General features: G+C 40.3%; 1 protein-coding gene across 2 annotated transcripts in view; it reads left to right on the top strand.

Annotated features, from left to right (window-relative positions):
• Nucleotides 1-22,675, top strand: part of LOC105459531 (POU domain, class 2, transcription factor 1-like) — a 118,724-nt gene that overhangs the window by 58,786 nt on the left and 37,263 nt on the right. For both annotated transcript variants that reach the window (XM_011705651.1, XM_011705650.1), the window contains exon 3: nt 1,743-1,961. In XM_011705651.1, the coding sequence (XP_011703953.1) occupies nt 1,743-1,961 (219 nt within the window). The remainder of the gene's footprint in view (nt 1-1,742; nt 1,962-22,675) is intronic.

The following is a 22,675-nucleotide window of genomic DNA, read 5'->3' as shown; positions in this document are numbered from 1 at the left end:
AACTTGATTATTATCTTGACAACAGAATATTGGCTTAACTTAGCTACGAAATGCTATAATTATTATTGAAAATAATTTTGAAATATAACGATATTTTCATATTAATATTTTAATATTTTTTATATTAATGATAACTATTATAACAAATATAACATTGTAATATGTATCGCGCGACTTTGTTACATTTTAAATGAAATATTTTCAAAATCTAATATTTCTAGAAAATCGAATATGTATTTGCTCATGGGGCTCATTGGAAAAGCGGAATACCGGACAATGGTCGTTCTAGCGGGGTAGATGGAGGTCAGCGGCCATTCTCTGATGATATTGATTAGCCGACGCCCTTAGTTAGCGCCGGCTACACTTTCTTCAGCCCCACCGCTTTTCCCGCCTCTCTTTTTCCTCTCGATAGGAAGAACATCCTTTCTTTCTTTCGCGAAACCACGGGCTCCAGTTACCACCCTCGTTCTATCTTCGCCGCTTTCCTGCATCCTGCTGAACCACCCGTCACTCCCTATTCTCCTACCATCCTCTAGTTACTGTATTTCTGTCTCTGGAGCAACGCGTTTCTCCGATTATCGTTAGGAGGTAGATGGAACGAAGGAAGGTTAGTATTCTGTTAGGGGTGAGGGGGTGCGAGAAAAGGCGGAAGAGTAGGGGGAGAGGTGATGGGGAAAAGCGAGCTAAGTATTTCGGGCTAAATCATTCGTCAAGCAAATAATACCGAGTCTGAGTCACGTCGCACGCATGCGGGGGCGATACGGTATTCGCGTGTTCCATAAATCCGAGATCTCCGCCAGCTACGGGGTGCTCGAAAAGATACGGCATGGATATCCGAAACCTTGCACGCGACATAACATTCGTGAGACATGATAATAAATTCATTTATGGATGACGCCGATATAGTCCAAGTCCAAAAAGAGGCTTTAATAAATTTCCTGAAGAAATTTTCACGATACTTAATTGAGTATTTACATATTTATATTTTCTAAAATATTTTTCATATTCGATGGTTGATAAATACAAACGCTAATTGTTGTTAAATAATTCATATCTTATCGACAACTTGACAAATATTCCTTAACGTCAGTCTCGTTGAATTTTGACAGTACTAACAGACTATTCGTATGTCACATCTATAAACACTTCGATGCACCCTACACATCGCCCTTACAAATTTGGAAAGAAGAGGAAGAGCTCGGTATGCCCCCGTGTAATTAGACACTGCAGCCTGGAACAACATCCAGAGCCGGGCATTGTTCCCAGAAATTAAGGGAAACGGGGGAAAACCGGGAAAACTGGCAGGAATAGGGGATTCGGAGGGTCGCTAATTACGACGGGTTCTATCCGGGGGGGAGAGAAGCCATTTTCTGCACACGCATAGTCGCACCGGTGTGTGTTATATTAATACACACACGGGGCATAGAATTTATCTCGAGAGCCTCTTTTGCAATTTGATCTTCCATCGCTGATATTGCTGTAGCGAGGGAGAGATCGTGCATACTATTCTCTCGTTTATGAAAGATATAGTATTCGTGTAGCATTGATTTGAGTTTCAAGAAGAATTGAGAAAATACTCGAATGTGCTGCATTTTATATATAATATATACATTTAGTATTTATACATATATATTTTAATAAAAAGATAATAATTATATTATTTTAAGTTTTGTGTCTCTTTGACTGACGTTAGGTATATTTTTGTATTATGTGTCTAACTTTACATGACTTTACTTGTACAGGTAAAGTCTGGATAGGCGACAATGACGTCTCGTGGCGAACGGACCAGTCTTTCAAGAGGACATCACCCTTAAATCCCTGTGCCACAACGACTACCACGACGACGACGAGCGGTGGGCCATTGACACATCCCCACCTGTCGCCACCCGTAGCTGCCCCTGTTACCACCCCCGATCACAGAAGCCCCAGTAGCATGCATGCGAAGCTTGGCATCTCACCCGGTGAGTGAAAGCCCTGCGAAACGAATTTCTACGTAATATATAGAAAAATATGAACGTAATATAAAGAATAATGCGAATTATGTATATTAAAAATATATATATTTAATTAAGCGGTGCAGCATGCAGCATTGAAACGTTTTCTGTTTTTATTTTATTTTGATTATGCATAACGTCATATTAATTTAAATATCGAAAAGATGTCAAATTTTTTAAACTTGTACCCTCACAATTTATCTATGAGAAATCTAACTTGTGTCGTCACTGGCGGTGTTTCGGCAATCGTGGGTCAGAGACTTAAAGTAGTCCTAAAGCGAAGCTCTTTAAATAATGCAATAAGCTTAACATCATTTTGCCGGACAATAGGAAGGAGTTCCTTTTATGGGAAGGTCCAGTAAAATTGCCTCTCGCAGGTGCCCCACGACAACTGCTCCGCCAATCACGACTCGAAAGTTCGCGACGCTTGTCGTGCTCTGCTCCTCGCAAATTCGCCGACGATAATGATACCAGAGCGATTTACAACTTTACATGTCACATCGTGACAAAGTTGCAAGCAATCTGGAGTTGCATATAACATCATAGAATTACGCATAAATGTAACAACTTCGCAGCGTATCGTTGAAACTTAAACTTGTTCTAATCAATTAATCAGCATAAAATCTGTTCTTCTTTTGTTCGCGGTTTAATAAAATATGGAAGATAATATAGTAATGATAAGCGTTATATATTTTCGAGATATTTCAAAAAAATTTTTTGTATTTGTTGTACAAGGACTTTTCAAGGATTTAAGGGATTTATACAAGAGATAAAAAAATAATAGAAAAGCAGTACGTACTGATCGTTCTCAAAGCAAATAGGACTTAACATTGCTATCATTTTCTTATCGCCAATGGATTTGGAGTATACAGACTGTTTCGCGACCATTTACGAATATAAAGACCAGGAACTAGCGAAACCACGGTGGTTCTTTTCATTTGCCTAAATAAATACAGCTCGGACAACGCGAGGGTGATCGTACTAAGGGCCTGAAGTTCATCGGTTATACGATCAGGCCCCAGACGGTCGAAGGGAGCACTTTTCGTCTTTCTAGGAGAAACAGGGGGGATTACGATCCTGCGGGAGGGAGAAGGAAGCACTCGGCGCGGCATGTTTAATGCATCGCTCAACATTTCCATGTCAAACATCGCTTTGACTCGCGGAATTTAAAACCGTCTCGTTGCTGCGCGCACACATGCTCGCGATTTTGCGTGTGTGCGAGAGAGCGATGACGGGGAAACTATTCATCTTTATTTACTGGATAACCGCTGCACTCGACGAGGTGCGCAAAGTCCACGGTGTGGTCGATAAGGGTCGAAGCTTAAACTTAAAAGCTATGGGAGGGGGGGAGGGTGAAACCGGAGACTGAATGAGATTCCATTTTACAAGGTAAATGACGTTTCGTAAATGGCGTGTTAGGCTTTATAAGATGCGTTTTACAACATAAAAGGATACTAAAGCATTTTTCTTCTCCATTATTTTAAAATATATTTAAATGTAATAAAACAAAGTGATTATTTGATCGTGTAATTTTAAATTTTCATATTTTATTCATATAATTTTTCATCTAACACAGCCACTCTTTAAAGCAAAATTTACGAAATTTGGTGAATTTTTCGTTGATCTAAGATCGAATAAAGGTAAAACGATTACTTATATATGAGAGGAATTTAAATTCAGCGATGCTAATAAAACATGTGATAAGATATATGGATCATTTCCTTAGACATTAGATGATCGTAAAACCTCTTTTCGCAAGGTAAAACTTAATGAAGCAGTCTTATTACGCCTTACGGTACTTTAAGAAAGAAGCTATTTCTCAGCCAGAAACTAAACCAAAGGCAATTCCGTTACGAATACATAGTGGGTACATCACTAGTATGCCAACGTCTAATTAAACTCTAGTGTAGCACAAATCATATAGAATACGCTTGCGTATATTATTTATCTCTCTGAGATAAAAGTCAACAATAGAGAATTTTGCTGCAATTATTTATTATTTTACACGAAAAAAATAGTTTATCAAAAAAATAATTTATCTTTTTTTTTATCTTTATATAATTTCAAGCGATCTTTTATAATCAAGTTGTTATCAACGTCGAGCATGGTGTCGACTTTAAGGAAGGAAAGATATTTCCCCCCCGAACGCAGGGTTCTTCCGAAGCTATTTGCCTCGCAAAGCCGTCCTGGCCTAGCTGCCAAGTGTGTTTATTCGGTATATCAATAAGGACGAAGTGGGCGAGAGCGAGGATGTGGTCCCCCGAGGTCCTCGTCCTTACGTGGCGGCGATCGGCGGCGGCTCTTTCTGGACAGCTTGATAACATTATGTCGCCTACGTCGACATATGCACTGGCTAGTTTTTAAAGAACGAGGGCCAGGAGGGCTCCCTAAAATATTACGGGCTCGTGAACACACTCTCGTAAAGACACATGTGTTACAAGGACGTGTCCTTTCGCCCGAAAACGGGAACCCTTAAGCGAAAATTTAATACAATGTACCTCAGAGAACAGTCGATAGATAAATCACTCGTTTACATTTACAAATCGATTGCTTATAATTGTTCTTTTGATTTAGAAATTCTCTTTACTTAATTTTACGTGCAATTTAATGGAATTTTAATCTGAAAATTAGTCGCGCAAATATTTTTGACGTTAAAGATTTAAGAGTTATTATAATCTAAGAGGAATTGTGATCTTTAATATTTTATGTCAATTGTCAAAGAATTTGCAATTAAAAGTAAAATTATATATTAAATATATTGAATTAAGTAATAATTATTCATTCGTGAGAGAATCATGTAAATTGGATGTAGCGTATATTAGGTATATTCAGAGCGATACAAAGTCGAAAGGATAGATAAAAGGGAATAAAGAATAAGGACTAACAAGTATCTGTTAGAAAGTAATCTTTGAAGTCGTCGCATTGCGTGACGTACTCTATTCTCGCGTGAATTACACTTGTCGTTTACAGAAGGATTTTTCTTTTGTCGAACTTCAGGAATCGTATTCCTCCCTCGGGACTATCACTCTTCCATGTGCTTTGGATCGCCCTCTTTCTTTCAAATATATGTAAATTCCGTTTATATTCGACTAACTTATCGAATTGTTTTATATCTCTGAACACTTGAAGCGCAAAGCATTCGAAATAAAAAGTGAAAATGCTAATTATAAAATATTTTGTAAAGCTATACTAAATTAAATTCGAATGTTGGTTCATGTTTTCTTCTGGGAATAGATAGTTTTTTAATTTTTGTTTTTTTTTTAATAAATATGTGTTGACCAAAAAACAACAAAACGATTATTCTGAATTTTCTTGAGGCACGCAATATACTTTATGATTGAAATCTACTCACGTTACCAGAAATTAATCACATTTTTCGAAAGGCGCCGACCATGATTGCATTTATACTTTTATTTCTCTGTAGAATATGAAATATCGAGCGATGTCCATATGCGGACCAATAACCAAGGCTACGTGTCGTTGGTATACGAACGCCATCCATGTGGGGGCTGGGGACGCGCAGGCGAGAAAGGGTGGCTTGAAATATTGGCTACATAGATTTCAACCATTATTGCCGCGTGTAAAACACGGCGACATTTGGCGTTAAATCGATCAGGACGTGCTATAACGTCGTATGAGCATCGTTTCTTCTCGCTCGACGAATAAATACACCGACCGATTGTAAAATGCAGCATAAACTTTGTAAATACGTTCAACAAGACAGCCCGCGCGCCGTTATTATACGTGCAATCGATATCTTTGCATTTGCGCAGTTTCGAACTTTATCAACTTATTTCGAAAAATTTCTCAAATGTTTTATAATTTATTAACAATAAATTATAATGTCTTTGTTTAATTTTTCACTAATTGACCGTTTTTGAAAATATTTTTAATTTTAATATAGTTAGCTATCTTTATATTCTGATTAGAGTAGATTAAAGTAGAAATAATAATTTTTATTTTATCGAGTTAACACTGATCATAGTTAAGTTTTCTACTTTCTTGTTATTTTGATATCATACCGTTTGATATTAATACCGTTTTACTGTTTTCTCTTATCTATGAGATCTTTTTAGCGATTCATTCACGTCTTACTGTTCGTGTAGCGATCAATTTGGAGAAATCACTCATCCACGATAAGTGCGCATATTTTAACCATTTACTGAGAATGAACGGATGTTGTATAGCGCGATGTAATTGCAGCGATTGCTAAGTACAGAACATTTGCGCCTTCGTCTCATTTGCCGAAAAGCAGGTGTACCATAAATTAGCATCGGGGGTTGTAAACACTTCGTTCACGGACGATCTATCGTTCCGGCGCGGCGGCCCGGCGGCGGAAGAGCTAATTAACTCGCGTTAAAGTCAACCGCTCCGATCAAAATCCATTCGTGACCGAGTCCCCTCGCGCCGGAAGTATTCATTTGTCATCGCGTTCAGGTGTTTCGTGTTCTTCGAAATTCATTGCGATGTACATTCACATTGTGGCACATCAATCTGCTAAAGGATTCATTAAATCGTAGTGGTGTGTATGTCAGTACATAAATATATAGCTAAAACTGACGTGCAACACCTTCAAAGTTATTCATTCAGTTATTATTACAAATTATTATATTAAAGAATCTTTATTACAGCTCTTATATGAAGAATCCCAAACGCAATGAATAAATTTCGCGTTTTGAAGATACGTAATGAGCGGCGGATCGAACATCGTGGAGTACACTATGTTAAAAGGATGCCTCGCGTGGCTAAAAAGGTACCAATTAGCTGCGAAATTTATAATAATACGCGATTTGCCATAATTAATCGACTACGCGCGCGCACTCGACCTCTCGCGTGCAAACGCACACACACATATATGTATACATAATATACGCGCACAGACGCGCGCAAACGGTCGTGCACTTTTTCAGATTATAATTTTAGATAGGCCGGTTCTCTCCGTTCTTCGCTGACGCAAATGGCAGCGTGTAGGCAAATTGAGGTGAGATTGGAGGTCAGGATTGCTAACCGGCCGTTACCGCATCGCGTTATTCACGTTGCCGGGACGGCACAGAAGCGATTTGCAAGTTAGTTGCTATCCATGCACGATCTAAATCTAGGAAGGGCGATGCGTGAAAACGAGAATTAAGAGGATCTTGCCGATTACACACACACACACATGCTCGCGCGCGCGAGCAGCAAAGCTGCATCGTCGACTTGTTGCAGGAAACTACCACGGTCGAGATGCGGTAAATTTCTTCCGACGGTAGCTGGTGGATTAGATCCAATCTAGTGTATCCTAGAAAGCAACAGTGATAAAGCCGGAATAGCGATTTTGTGCGCGCCGTTGACACGTGTTGAGTTGTAAAGTCGCGTATCGCGATTTCTTCAATTTAATAGTCACGTATCGCAATCTCTTTAGTATAAAAATTTCAAATTTGCCAGATCTGTTATTAATCCAAATTGATTAAATAACAGAGGGAATGAATTTGAAATTTTTATGTCGTCACATTGTTTTTTTTTTCCTTGTCGCGATCAAAGACCACAGTAATTGAATATTCAATATTACCAGAAATTGTATGTGCTTGATCAATTACGTGAAAGTTGCATTGGGAAATGTAGGAGTTATGGTTTATTACGTAGATCCCCGTATCCAGTTCTTGGGAATAACTATGTACTTAACGAACAGCCATTTTGTAATTACTGTCCATTGTGATTACGAAAAGCCCATTAGGAAATCATTACGAGAAAACGCGATTTTGCTTTCCGTGTGAAAATGCCAACGTCAATGTAAGTGGCCATGTATCTCTGTGTATAAAACTCAATACCCACTAACGTCTAGAAGGAAACACACCTAGCCGAACGTCTAATTAGAGGCACCTACCCCGGGATATTCGGTATACAGTTAGTCTCCTTCGACAGTCGATAATTCTTCTCGTTTGATAATAAACGAGCCACGGTTATTTTCCTCGGGGTGAGAGATAATGTTCGCGTCATCCATCAATGTCATTGACACCCAGGATCGGGGAAATATTAATAACATGCGCAAGCGCGCGAACGCAAACGGTGCGCAGGGAGAATTGCAGAGAAGAGCGAGCCGCATCTCTCGCGATCTTCTTCCTCGATCTCTCTCCCGATCTCTCTGTCGATCTCTTATTTTAGCCGAAAGAGGAAGAGAGAAAGAGAGCCGCCGTTATCTCTCCGTGCCAGCTGCACGTGAATACGTAACGACTTGTGCGCCTCGCTCTCACGTGCTTCCTCATCTTCCGAGAGGTTCGCGGTCTGAGAGGAGCCGAGGGAACGATTAAGATAAACCAAACCGCTAATTAAGGGGGAGAGGCCAGGTAAGAGAGGCTCTACGTCGTGTTCTAGGCCACGCATCTCGTACGCTCGAGCGTGTAACAGCTTCTTCGCGCAGTCAGCCAACCCGCTCGGCCAAATGTCAACCAACGTCTCTCTCTTTCTCTCTCTCTCTCTCTCTCTCTATCTCTCTCTCTCTCTCCCCTCTCTCGCGTATACGCGGTCGTAAGTTTGCATCTCACCGAGCGAGATCTGTGCACCGCGATAAGTACCGCGCGGATGAATGCTTCATGCGAAAAAAAATATTTGCGATTAGCGCGGAACTGTTACACTGTGCACAAGACCGCGTAACCGCATCGTATACTCGAGATTGGAATGCGAGCAATTTTGATGTGGCAGGCATCTGGGATATACGGTGCAAATTAACAGACTTTATAACTTTCGGGATGTTACGAAGGTAACATTATTCCTTTGCAGGAAGACCGTATAATTTAATATGCGGCGTTGAACATTTGGAATAAATGTAGAGATACGCGCGTAAATTTTGTACAAAATTTCTTATAAAAAATTCTAACACAATTTTGAGGTCTTTTAATACCAGAATATAGCAAAATCAAATCTTTTTAAGAGAGAGAGAGACGCGTACGAATTTAAAAAATCCCGAATTACCTCGAATATTTCTTTTACCAATTCTCGTACGCGCCGTTCGAAGGCGTACGAAACGCCCGGCATCACCCGGTATGTGAATTCGCGCGAAGCATCGCGTAATACCAAGGGATCACGGTGGACCAGCTAACGTGATTATTATAAAGTCAATACGTTGCTAACTCATCAGCCGGCTCCGCCCTCTAACAGCCCGGTAATATGCACCGGCCAAGAAGTCAGTTACGCTCTATCAGTGCTCGCTCTCGCTCCCTCTCACCTTCTCCTCTTATCGCGTCTCTCGCATACCTCGTCCCTCGCGTCCCCCACGGAGCGCGCACAGCCTCCCTTAAACATGAGTGTGTCTACCTACGTGGATAGGTAAGTGCCTACCTACGCGTGTAACCTACCGACGTACGTGCGGCGCGCATCCTTCCCTCTCGCCTCATTGCCGTCTCCCTTTCATCCTCTCTCGTTGTTTCTCTCCGCCCGGTCGGCCGCCGCGCCGCACACTACCTGCACGTGCAATACACGTTCCGCTGTACAGTCCGCCGGTATCTGCCGGATCTGAACGAGCTGCACGAAATCGCTGCCTGCAATTATCCCTGAGAAATATATTACTTAAAGCAGCGCTGCGCGCCGTAAGAAAACGAGCCGGCGCAACTATTTTCCGTAGTCGCGATCTCGGGGCTGCCTTACGTACACACGTAGATAACGCGTCGAACATTATCGGGATTCATTGCGCCGATTTTTGAGGAAATCGCCACATCGCGCCGCGCTGAAGTAGCGAGGAAATGCGGTCCGCAATTTAGTCTCTCTCTCTCTCTCTCTCTCTCTCTCTCTCTGAGAGCTGTGTTATTTTGAAATGGTTCGTTACAGGACGAGTATAATGGAAGCTTCGCGCGAAGCGATTGCTTTTATTACAAAGGGATCGCGTTGTCGGGGCGTTTCGAGAGATTTTTTTACGTACCTATTTGTTGTAATCGAATGAAAATCGTTATCACGATCCAAGAGATTACGAAGATTTTTGCTTACAATTATTTTTATTTAAATTATTTTTATTTTATCTTCATTTGAATTTTAAAAATATGAAGACCCTTAATTAAAAGAATATTCTTTCGGGTTTCTTTATCACGAGATCATATTTTTGTCGTGGATTATCACGATACCCGCACGTGTTCCTATTAACTTTCGCGCGGCAGGCGAGAAGCCCAGCATGTAATTTCTAAGAGCATGCTCATTACTCTGGAATAGTTCGTTACGAATGAATTATGAAAGCGAGATAGATCGTAGCTAACTTTGTCGAACAGCAAGAGAATCTCTCTTAATTACATTCCGATTATTTTCGTCACTACTTCGTTCTTTATCACATATTTATCTGTCGATAACAGTTTCGTCACAGCCAGGCTTTTAATAAATGTATTGTTTGACATCGAATATTTCAGTAAAGGAATGTACATTTACTTAGAAAAACTGTTTATCGAATGTAGATAAATTGATTCAAGAACTGAAAAATTACTATAGATAAAATAGCATCGATCGTATTAGAGCGTGGCGTCAGCAGTTTCCGAGATTAATATTACGGAATTACCTGTACGCCCGTTCTTACGAGATGCGGCGCACAGCGCCGCGGTGTGCATCGGTGATCTATGAAAATTATCGATACTTATCGCGCCGCGGTTGCTCGCGCGTGATAAATGCACGCACTAACGCGCGTTCGCGCGAGAGAGGGAGGGGGGGGGGAAGAGAACTGCGAGAGAGTCCGCGAGGAGTAACCGATAACGTAATACGGGAAAAGGGAAAAGCAAAAGGCGAGGTACCACCTCGCCGAGGTATCTGTTACATGCCTTATGGACAGCGCGGAACGCGTTATTACAGTCGGGAGGCGGTACGGGAGGAATCGCGCCTTTTTTTTCCTCGGCGAGCGAGTTCAAGGTCAGGGTTGGGCCCGGGTCGTTTCATTCATTCGTGTGAAAAGTACGCGTGTGGAGTCGGGGCCGTGCAACTCGCGCGCGCTTCGCCGCGTACGTACGTACGTACGTACGTACATGCATACATACGCAGGTAGGTCTTAATCCTGCGTCTCGATCTCTCGAACATGGTTGCGGAGCCGTGGATGCGTGATTGCTTTTAGATCGAGTGTGTGCATAGCGACGCGTTCCCCTCCGCGCATCTGAGGAACGAGAGTAATTCGCGATATTGTATCGAGTGAAGTATCTATTCAGAGACTTGGACGGGCTCCCATCCCCGTCGAGCATATAGTAACTGCTCGTTAAGCTTAAATACTTCGTGGAGAGGTAGCTGTTGATATAGTCATCTTAAATTACTTGCATTCGCGAATCTTCTTGCAGGAGACGCATACAGATCGTCAGTCCGTATATGGACCGAAGGGGCGCATAAACCGCGATGTCACATCACGGCGCGTCGGCAGCGTGTAGGGCCGAGTGTAATGATGCCATTACATTGATGGCGAATGTAGGTGCACGAAAATGCGTCCCGAAGTCGTTAAGGCGCGACTTTAACTGAGACTTCTCGTTTGAAGGTACGGCCGAGTGTTCACACGTCCCGGGTGCGTCCCGATTTTCGTTTTCGAGGCTAATTTCGGGAGGGAACGTGACGATCGGTTTCTTCGCCGCGGCACGTGAGGATGCCCTTCGGCTGCGTGCGTGTGCATGCGTGCAGCATGCATGTCGCAAATGCGAGCACGAGCACGCGCAGCGCGCGCGCGCGCGCACACACGTGCGTATCCATGTATGCGCGTCTCGTGGGTTTGGGGTCAGAGGTTAAGCGGCGTGATTGAGTCTTGCTTACAAGGAGCCGCCCTTCGTTGCTCCTCGCTCGGGCCCTACCTCCTGGGGAAGGAAACCATAATGCAATTTAAGCTATAATACTTGACTTTAAATTGAAAAGATTGCCCGAGGGATGCGAGGGAGCCGGGCGGTGCTTGTCGTCGTGTCTGGTGATGCTTGTGGTGGTGACCGGGCTTGGAGAATGAGGCGGGAGAGGTGGACCAGAGTGGAGATCCAGGAAGGTCGTCGTAGCACCTTGCGCGCATTCGCGCCGATATAGGATATACGCGGTTGCACGTGTCGAGCGACACGTAATCTTGCACGGGATGCAACTTAGATAAACGATCATCGGCACCGATATCACGCCTACAACGGCGCTAAGCACCCAGCCGTACGATCTTTAAGCCGTCCCCCTGCTGTCTACGTCTATCCTCGATACCGCGTCTCGCCTCCGATGGCGATTAGCAAGAATCGTTATCTTCATCTTCCTATCGATTTTCTCGCTTGGCTTGCTTGTCGTTCATCGCATCGAGAAAATCACGCGTCGTGCGTTATAATGAAAATGTGTATAATCTACCGATGATGCTTCATTCGCGAATGCACGTAATATCTTCTAGTTAGATGGATCAAGAATTAATCAAGTATGTGTTATATAAATCTTTTAATGATATACGGGGTTCATTAAAGATTAATTCTTTGAAAGAATATATTTTTTTATGAGAGAATATTTTCTCAATTCATTCTGGAGCGTACTGTACAAATTTGAGATTTCCTTTTATACAGTAAACCTTGCTCATTGCAAAATGCTTTTTGTCGTTAATATTTATCTAAATCATAATTCTGAAGTACAGACTGCGCATGGGAATAAATCGCGATGTAAAGAGTTACATAGAACGTGATCGGCACTCTAGACAGGTGTTAAGTTAAGACTGCAATCAGCAGGCGCCTGGATATAAGGTTGTCAGTCTCTTGGTGTGGCTCAAACGGAAAGCAGTTTTCCCAATTGGCGAGTTTCTCCACGCGTGCTGACCAGCGGCCATCTGTCGGCCCGTACCAGCGCTGATGTCCTATTCCCCCTGCCACGTCCCGACATCGTCTCTTCTCTTTCACTCCGGTCCGCCCTGCACGCTCTCTGGCTTACATTTCCAATCAATAACCGATTGAACAAACCCCCACCCCACTCTACTCCACCCCCATCTGCCTTCCCCAACGAATTCCAGCGAACTAACAGCCAACCAATTCCGCGTTTCGCAATACAGATGCGAAGTTTATCGTCATTCGTAATCGCGAGCAATTGTTTGATACAATGCGAAAAGAATAAGCCTTATTTTAATTTTGAAAAGTCGGAAATAACGACCTTTTTATCTACAATATTTCATTACAGTTATTTTATGAACGATCGACATTGAAGCCATTCTTCAAAACAAAATGAAGAAGTAATAAAATCACAGAACATATATATAATACATATATATGAAATCAATTATTATTGTTGCTTGTCTTATTTGTTTTTTGAGCGCAAGAAGGGGAGGAAGAATACTAAAATGTAATAAAAGCGAGTAAAAGCTCTCTCGAATTTTTGCAAACCCGAGTAGACGAATTTCTCTCGCCAAAGAGATTCAATTAACTGATACTTTAATCTGCCCACGAAAATCGTATTTTTCCTGCTTTTTGTTTCGCGCGCGGCGTTCGAGTGTCAGAGGAGGCTCCACGATGACCTGGCGCACGATAATTACTAGCGAGAAGTCTCTCGACCAGTTTCTTTAAGAAAAGAAACGCGCGCGGCGGCTACAGGGTGTTCCTGCGGGACGGTCGAGGTGGAGGAGAGCCCTTCTCTTTCGTCGGGAACGCGAGATGATAAATCAGATAGGTGGCGGCAGCTGGTCCCCGGGAAATTGCCTCCCCATTGTACAAGGGACGTGTTATTTTGGAAAATCATCTCTCAGCTCTTTGCCTGCTAATTTCGCCGTGCCCTACGCTCGAAATTACTACCTACTTCCTGGGTCGCGGACCCGAAGTCGCCTTCGGTGAACGCGAAGTCGGCCTGGGCATATGGAATGCGGTTTATGCGCTCGACCTATCGGCTCCTGCCGACGTGAAACTCGTTTCGGTATTAATCGGAAATGCGTGTGCATTTTCGTCGATTTCACCTTCGACGATGTCTACTCGAAGATACCTGACTCTCTCCAAAATTTTTTTGGTGATTAAGGTGTGTATTTATGGAACATTGTACAGCACAATATATTACAGTTGTATCATTGCATAATTTCACGCTAAATTGAAAAAAAGCAATGCAATAAGCTTTCCTCTATTGTCCTTTTCTCAAGGTACTTTCCTCAATAATTCGTGTACGTATTTATGCAGGTACAGACAAACAATTAGTTATGCAGGTTTAAAATTATTTATGTACATTCAAGAAAGACTTTCTAAAAGAAATATAAGGAAGAATAAATAAATTTTAAATATAACGCTTTAAATAATATATACTAGGTACGTGAATTTAAATTATTCTGCACTAACAGAGAATCTGTATATTCGTACAGAAATATATATCGGTCTGAACTTTTATAAATGTTTAATATATGTATATTATTTAGGTTTAAAAAATCTTATACAAATGTGCAGAATTGAATTTTGATATTAAACTTATTTTTGCATATCTTATACATATATGTAATATATAATTTATGTTTTATATATGTATAAATACAAAAATTATTTTAATTTTATAATTATTTTAACGTAATTGTCTATTTAAATAATTTTCGATTTTAATTATTTTGCTCTAGCTCTTTCAAGAAATATGAAGTTATGGAAACTGCAAAATATATGCTGGCAGTTTAACAAAAAAAAACCATAAAGATACCGACAAAACTCTTTGCCGCGTTTTCCGACCAAATAAAACGCATAGATATGTAAATGCATTTTCTACAGTATGAATAGAACGATCGATATGTAAAAATTGATCCCGTCCTCATCAGACGGAGGAATGTCGGAGGCACGTATCGGAAACGTGAGACTGAATTCGAGAAGATACTTAAGAATCTTTTCAGATTTGCAGCGGTCTAGCATTAGCATGTCGGAAGATATTCTATTTTACAGCGAGAAAATTGACAACAAGAACTATCGGTTCTAGTAATTTCATATAAACGAGAAACGTGAATTTTGACCTTCCTTCAGGTAGTGCTCTATGGAGTAATTAAAAAATAATTTAAAGCAGGAATTTATTTTAAACGATGGTTAACATTGGATGCTGTGATATTGTTGCTAATATTGAAAAGCATAAAAATATAATTATTAAAATTGGGATAAATGCACTTTTCGTGTTAATTTAAGGTAAAAATCAGTAATCTGATCCAAAGCAGAACAGAGGTATTTTCTAAATTTTACTTTATAAGCTGTATTTTATTTTCATTTTAGTTCTATTTTAAGTTTTTCATAATGAGACATATAAACTGCCCCAAACGAATCATCGAAAAGGCAACCTCTGACCCGGCTGACCCTTGATGGTCACGATACACGCGACATACGAGCAATATCATTATACAACATACAATGACGCAGTCTACTGCACCCTAGACCGATCTAGCTTGACCCCCGATCTCTCGCTTTGTCGCTGGACAATATGGTTCCTCCCTTAGAAGATATGCTCATACCAATAACATTGCGCGTGGTTGGGATTATGCGTTGTTATCGTAAAAATGTTATAAATTTTTCAAAATCTTTCAGAGAAAAAATAAAGAAGATTACATTTTTCTTTTGTAAAAATTTAAAATGAAAGCATTGTCAATGTGGTATATCTTATCACGTTAAAATTATATCTTACTACGAATCAATTTATATCGAAAGTTCTTTGTAAATCACGAGATGCACTTATGTCATTTCCGTTCTTAAATAGCACTATTCCCAGCATTCGAATGTGGTATTAACGCGTTTTCCTGAAAACATTCAATCGGTTTTAATTGACGGATGCGACTGGCGGATAGCGCGTGGCGGCGTCACGTCAAGTCCCCCGCTCGTTTTCGTAGAGTCCCCAGAACGTTTCCCGCCCGGAAATTTGTCCAGCCTGCCCATTATCGTGCGTACAATTAAAGCCAATAATTCACCGCGCGGCGATGGGGCGAGAAGCGGGGTCGCACGGACCGATCTGGCACGGGTCAAATCGAATGAAAGGACAAAGTGTCCGCGCTCCACATTCTCGAGTGTGTCCATTTTCCCGATCGAACCCACCGTCGATCACGGCTGCGACGGTGAGAAGCTGTTCGCGGCCCTTACACGCGTAGGTAACAATAATGGCTACTGACCATCGGCCATCCCTGAATATTCCGCCCTGTGCTACGATGATTCAATCCGACAATGGCCCATTCCTCCGGACAATGCTCTGGTCAAATGCACTGCTGTCGGCGAGAAGGGGTGGTTGCAAAATAGGGGCGCTCAGCGACCTCTGACCCCTCGGAAAAGCGTGGGTGAGGTCGTCCCGCTTTTCAATCGACGAGACAGTTTTCGTGCGAGTGCCTTTTCCCGAGCTTCTCTCGACATCACAGTGCGCAGCAGAGCGATTTTTGATGTTAAAATCGTGTACATTATTTCGATGTTAAAGTAATATTTCTATATTACGTTAACTTAATCTTAATTATATCTACGATTTGCGACGATTATATTTTGCGACGGATATTTTTATTAATTGAAGTTTACTTTGAGGATGATGTATCGATTAAATTTCTGAAAGTAAATATAGATCGATAAACTCCTTAAATAGATATATGACGAGGCATATATAATTAACGTATATTTATAAGAGTTTCATCCTCGACCGCATAATTTTGCAACCATATAATTTAACAACGATTGACGAACATACCTTGTGTTAAAAACAAAAAAATTAGGTTAAATGTTGCGAAATCCATTAGTCACGCGTTGATCAGACGATATATAAAGAATAAAACATAGAAACGCGCACATCGCGATATCTGCTGATACACATTGCGCGCCAGAAACGTGATAAGCTTTCTCATCCGAGTAATTACTGTTTTCGTGTACTCTTTTGCAGATTTACCGCACATGCGTTAAAACGAATAGCACGAAATGCACTCTCGGCTTGATGCACGAGTCTGCCATTACACGCACTCAAGCGTATGAATAATGAGGGATGGGCGTTTAATTATTATACTCATCGTAACGTATAATATACGGTGCATTGGAGCGATATCTTTTACTTGTGTGCACGGTATACGCAGATATATTTTCTTGGATCAATTATTTTCACGCGCCACTATGCGCGATCATTCCGGGAGGCAGTGCCTCGCTTTTTCGTGTATCTTTATTTGCCCCCGGGGAAAATGGAATACATCACTTATGTCTCCCGAAATATCGACGCAATCATGCACAACGAAGAATTCCGTCGTTAACATATTTAAACTTGTTCAGGCTGGAGCATGGATCCGTAAGTTTTGCGCGTCAACAAAGACGATCCATCATTCAATGGACCATGTTTGGGACAGATTTTTGTAGCAGACCCCAGCTGGCTGCGTCTGTTTCCCTATTTATACAATTCTCCCTCGTTCTGCATTCTCTTTCTCTTTCTCCCATCCTGTTTAGAATGTATGCATTTTCTCGCTGGACTTACTTTTCTCGTTACTACTCAATAATATACTGCTTATTTTAATGAAGAAAACTCTCAAATATGCAGTAACGGAAAATAATTAGTGTCACAATAATTACTTATATACTTTATAAATTTTATAACAAAACTTTATTAGCATTTATTTTGATGACTAGCTTACTCAGCCATTTAAGATCAAATAAGCCCGAGAAATAAACAATTGTTAATTATAAACTAATTGAGTATTTTATATTTAAATTTACATAATTTATCTAATTCGTTATATTCTTCGAAGAAGAATCATGCAACGAGAACTGAAAAATTGTACGTTTGTTTAATGTAATGCTTTGGGAGCACGTAAAATAATAAATTAATAACAATTGATGTCGGAATATCGAAGAGGAAACCATGAAACGATAACTCGATTACATTCAGGCGGCGCTTTTAGAATGATGAAGGCGCCTGTAAGTATTCGTTATCGGGCCCGACCGGCAATAATTAAGGCAATTGATTAATTAACCGAATTAGATAATCTGCAGATCGATCTGGGTGTAAAAGTAATTGAGCGCCGACGCTACGTTCTTTTTGTGCAGGCAGACGTTTTATTTATATCGTAACTCACGATAAGGCCATTTCCATAGCAATTACTCAATCGATTTACAATTATTATTATTAGCAATTGAAGAAAATTTATTTTAGATGTCTTATTCTCAGAAGTGCTATTTACAGCGATATAAATTTGTTACGCAGCATACTTAATGTTAGGGGTAGTGAAATTTCATACCTGAAAACATAAGACAGCAATCTGTAACTTTTAAGAAGAATGTATTTCTATTGTATTTCTAATGTATTTCATTTTTAAGGAATAACGAACAATAAGTACTTCTAAAGATGTTTGTAAAGAGCAATTTTTTAAAAGTTTTACGTCTCTAAAATACTTTGTTTTAAATATGTTCTACCATCAATTAACATCTCGAATTTGATAGATTCGAATAAATGTAGTATAAATAATTTATAGCATTTCTTTGCGAATTAAAAATAAGAATTAAAAAAAAACAGAGAAAATTAAAAATTAAAGATTGAGTTTTATATCAAATATAATTTGTAAGAAATGATTAAAAAATTATCACGATTGAGAGATACGGATGTAAAATATCTATATAGTTGTGGGCGCAAAAAAGCATTTCCAAAATAACTTTGTAAATTACTAGTTGGCGAAATTAAAAGCTCGCGTCTGTCGATACGTGCCGTCAAAGAAGAGAGATAGGAGAGACGTTTCTATAATTCAGTGCGGTACCTATCGAAACGTTGGTTGAGCGGGATCGGGGATCAGGGGTGGATAATGTATGTACCCTTGGCCGTGCGATAGGAAGGCGGGTGTTCGGGAAGCACGTAGGGGATCTATATATATATCTCTCTCTCTTTTTCGCGCTCTTTCTCGTTTTCGTTCTCTCTCTGTTTTTCGTGCTGTTGAGGGTATGCGGGGGTGTACTTCCTGAGAGGACTCCAGATGGGGGAAGAGAGGCAGTGCTGACCATTGCGAATGGACAGCCTTGGCTCACCAGTAGTAACGTTGCGTCCGGCACGTTAACTTGGAGCATCTCTGTTTAAAAGAAATGAAAAGAAGTAAAAATGTTTCCCGCTACTGCTTTTATAACGAGAAGTTAACTGCTCGTTAATTGAGAGGTACATGACAATTCTAAGATAGTATGTAGAATCAACAAAAATCTTAAAATCTTCTCGATCTTAAATATTGCATCCGGATCGTGCAAACGCAATGTGTTAAACAAGGTGTTAAAATTATCCGAGATATTGTATTTTTGGTTCTTTTAATTTGAAAATTAAATTGAGACGCTAATTGATCAGTCATTACTTCTATTTCTTTTTCAAGTTAAACTGAATTCTCGAATTACTTGTAATTGCACCAAGAAAGGGCAAAAAAAGTGTTGTTGACGAATAAGTGACAGGCAAGAAAGTGTTGTTGCTAATTTTAAAGAGAGAAACTTGAAAGGCTTTCTGATGATATTTCCTGTGGTTTTACACTTTTGGATTCTGGAAGAATATGCGCAGCAAAGGAAAGAGCTGGAAAATCTTCCGGAGGATAAGTATGAATATTTTAAAACACTTTTTTAATGCAATTTAAAAAAATACGCTACACTAATTGCCTATACGTTTTATGTTTAATTCAAATTAATTAAAATATAATTTTAATTGGAATCCAACATTTCATAATACATACCTAAATTATCTCGAATTTATATAAATTTCCATAAATTTTTTATTTCATGGAACATTTTGTACAATTATTTTTGAAATCTAAATTTTGTATAAAATTTTATTGTTTTTTTATTCATCAATTAATTTCACGTTGATCATTGTGAGCAATACTACCAGCATAATTGAAACTATCTCATCGGTTTCGATGAATTTAACGACAAAAATTATCTCCCGCATACGTCGTTTTAAATTAACCACCATGCCTTTTCACACGAAATAAGGTATTTATAAAAAATTTTTATGATTCAACTTCAATGCCCACATTATGGGTGTTCATCTGTTCGCTTAACTACAACCATCTCTTCGTTTTTCCATCTTACTATGCAGCATCGTTTCCGCATGTGTCCCAAGCATACATTATGTAAGTCGTGTCCTTATTGGTTCTGCGACTCGATAAAATTTCGTCACTTGATATACATAGTATACATTCTAATAATCTCTTTGCAATAATGGTCTCTTTGGCAATGTTAAGGTGTGTCTGCGATCCAGCTTAAAACTATACGTGATAGATATATCACTTTGATATTTTTAAATTGAGATAATAGGAATTAATTCTGAGATATTATCATTGCGTATGGTCAATAGTTGTGCTGGCAGGATTTAAAATGTAAAACCAACCCTCTTTCTGTGATTAGAGCGGCGTGCGACGATTGGGGTGGCTTTCAGCTCGTGGGGGTATGTGACCACGCTATTTTAAACGTATGGTCCCCCTCTACGTTCTCGCTCCAAACCCTATTCGCTTTTGACAATCTGTAGATGCACTTGAATTACTCGAGTTCTCGTCACTCTCGCCTCTCTACAATCGGCGATCGTCCCATGTGATAGTTTTTTTTCACAAATATTCCTCATCTCATTCTATATTATATCAGATACTTAGATGATTTAATTTTAAGCTTCGCGCAAAAGATGAAGAATAGACGAAGATCTCTTATCAGTGAATTGAATTGACATTTGCTCCTGCTAGGAGTTGAGATAAATAAATGACCTCCGGAGGCGAATGTAAAATTCATAAATTTTAACAAAACGTTAATGATGAGATGGGGCGCACTTGCAGTGATTCCAGGGTGGGCTTAAAAGTGTAGTTTGATAGGATTATACCGCGATAAGTCGAATGTCAGTCACGCTTTGCATTATCGGAGGATATTTTGTGCGTCTATCGATTCTCAGACAAAAGAAGATTATAAAGGAAATTGGAGTAAAAAAACGTACAAAATTGTATGCATAAATGTGTAAATTTATGCTCATATTTTGTTCTTTATTAAAAAAAATTATTGCTGTATATAATGCATGGGTTAATTAAAGAAGATTATTTGCATGTTTAATATTCTTTTCTTTTTTTGAGCTTATAATTTTTTACCTTTTAAATAACTTTTTTTTAATTCTGGAAATAATAAATTTAATGTTTATATTATAAAATTATTAAATATCATTAAAGCCATAATGTTATGCATTGAATGATACTTTATATTTTTCAATTTATCTAAAAGAGAGATGTTGATTATTTAAAAGTTATTTTAATAAGGTCGAAGTTAATTTGACCACGGAATATATTCGTGGCAACATGCGAAGTTTGTCTCTTTTCCTTTACGGTGCATGTAACCTCTTCGCGATCTTGGGAGAGCGGTTTATCAGATTGTTATCACAGGATCTGACCGCGTTCTTGCTCCTGGGCCAGTCACGATCAGAGCCCGATCGTCCCCATCTCTCCCCTCGCGCTCCTCTCTCGTTCTTACTTTGTACAGCACCTTAATTAAGTGTTATGAGTTGAACTCCTCGTTAACGAAAGACTATATTCTCCGTATGCCGGACAGGTAGTTAGTTACAAAGCTAGTGTACATCGTGAATAAACTTGACGCACTGTATCTAAGATATTAAACAAGTTTTGTTAACAAGTTGTTGCCATACGTATAGCCAATTTAATGCCACGTTGACGTATAGTTCCGCAGATTGGGAAATATGCGCAGAATTTAATATTATCGCCGCGGAAAGAACGAATAGCGATGGGCAGTTTTCTCTGCGAAGGTACAGATTAAGAAGGGAACTGAAGCCGCTTAATTTCCTGCCCTCTCTTCCGCCCCGGTGCCCCGCGCCCTGAAAATAATATTTCTCCGTTCGGCCGTCAGTAGCAAGATGGCGTTCTCGAATTAATTAATTACATCCCCGCCGGCGCGCTGGTACCTAACTCGATTTCGCGCAATTGAGTTGTTCCTTTCCAGGCGCGATGCCCGGCCCACCGTCTTACCTTCGCTCTCCACCCGTTTTCCTCTTTCACATCGGGTTATTATCGATATTTGCACGCTACGATAATTATCGGCCAATTCCATTCGCGGCTCAATCCCTCTTCTCATTCTTCCGCTCTCGCAAAATCCTAGCACTTACCCCTTCCTACTCGGCGATATTTTCTCGGCATTATCGAGAGCTGTTATCGTACAGCGAAAATTAATGCGATAATTTTTTTTAAGAAAGAACTACATTTGTGTAGAAATTTTGTTAAAATGCACCTTTTGCATTAGTCATTTTTTTCATTTTCAATATTAAACTTTTATTGTCTTAACTTACATATATGGTAGGTAGTTTGCAAATTAATACATTGCAAAAGAAGATTGTCGCAGTCGCCATTGATCCCGACCGACAGCAGTTTAACAAGGTATCTCAGTTGAATCGCCGTTCACGGGTAGCGGCGAACGAACCGTCTAATCGGCGCGAACGCGACAAGAAAATTGCCGCGCACGATGTCTAAATAAAAGTCTCGGCGGAAAAATCAGTCCCCATTACCTAATGACCGGTCCTCCCTCCCGTTTCCCCTCGCCATGGTAAAGGACAGGTATATGTTGCACGTACGCGTGCCTCGTTACATATATATCACGAGTGCCACCGCGCGTCGTGTGTTCGACCAGCCGACCACCTCGGTGGTCGTTAACTGTAGCCTGGGAAAAGCGCACGATATGAACGCGCGTAGATGCGCCGGAATACGTCTCTGCCGCGAATATACACATGCGAATGACCACTGCATTTCTTCGCGTCTTCTTTTCCGCGGAGCGCACCGCCTCTCCCGTTTCACGCCGGTGTTGCAAACCGTGCTACAATTACGG

Source organism: Wasmannia auropunctata, unplaced genomic scaffold (genome assembly GCF_000956235.1).
Source record: "Wasmannia auropunctata unplaced genomic scaffold, wasmannia.A_1.0 LD334185.1, whole genome shotgun sequence".
In the NCBI taxonomy this organism is placed as follows: domain Eukaryota; kingdom Metazoa; phylum Arthropoda; class Insecta; order Hymenoptera; family Formicidae; genus Wasmannia; species Wasmannia auropunctata.
The sequence above is the reverse complement of the archived record's forward strand: the minus strand, read 5'-3'. Positions and strand labels throughout refer to the sequence as shown.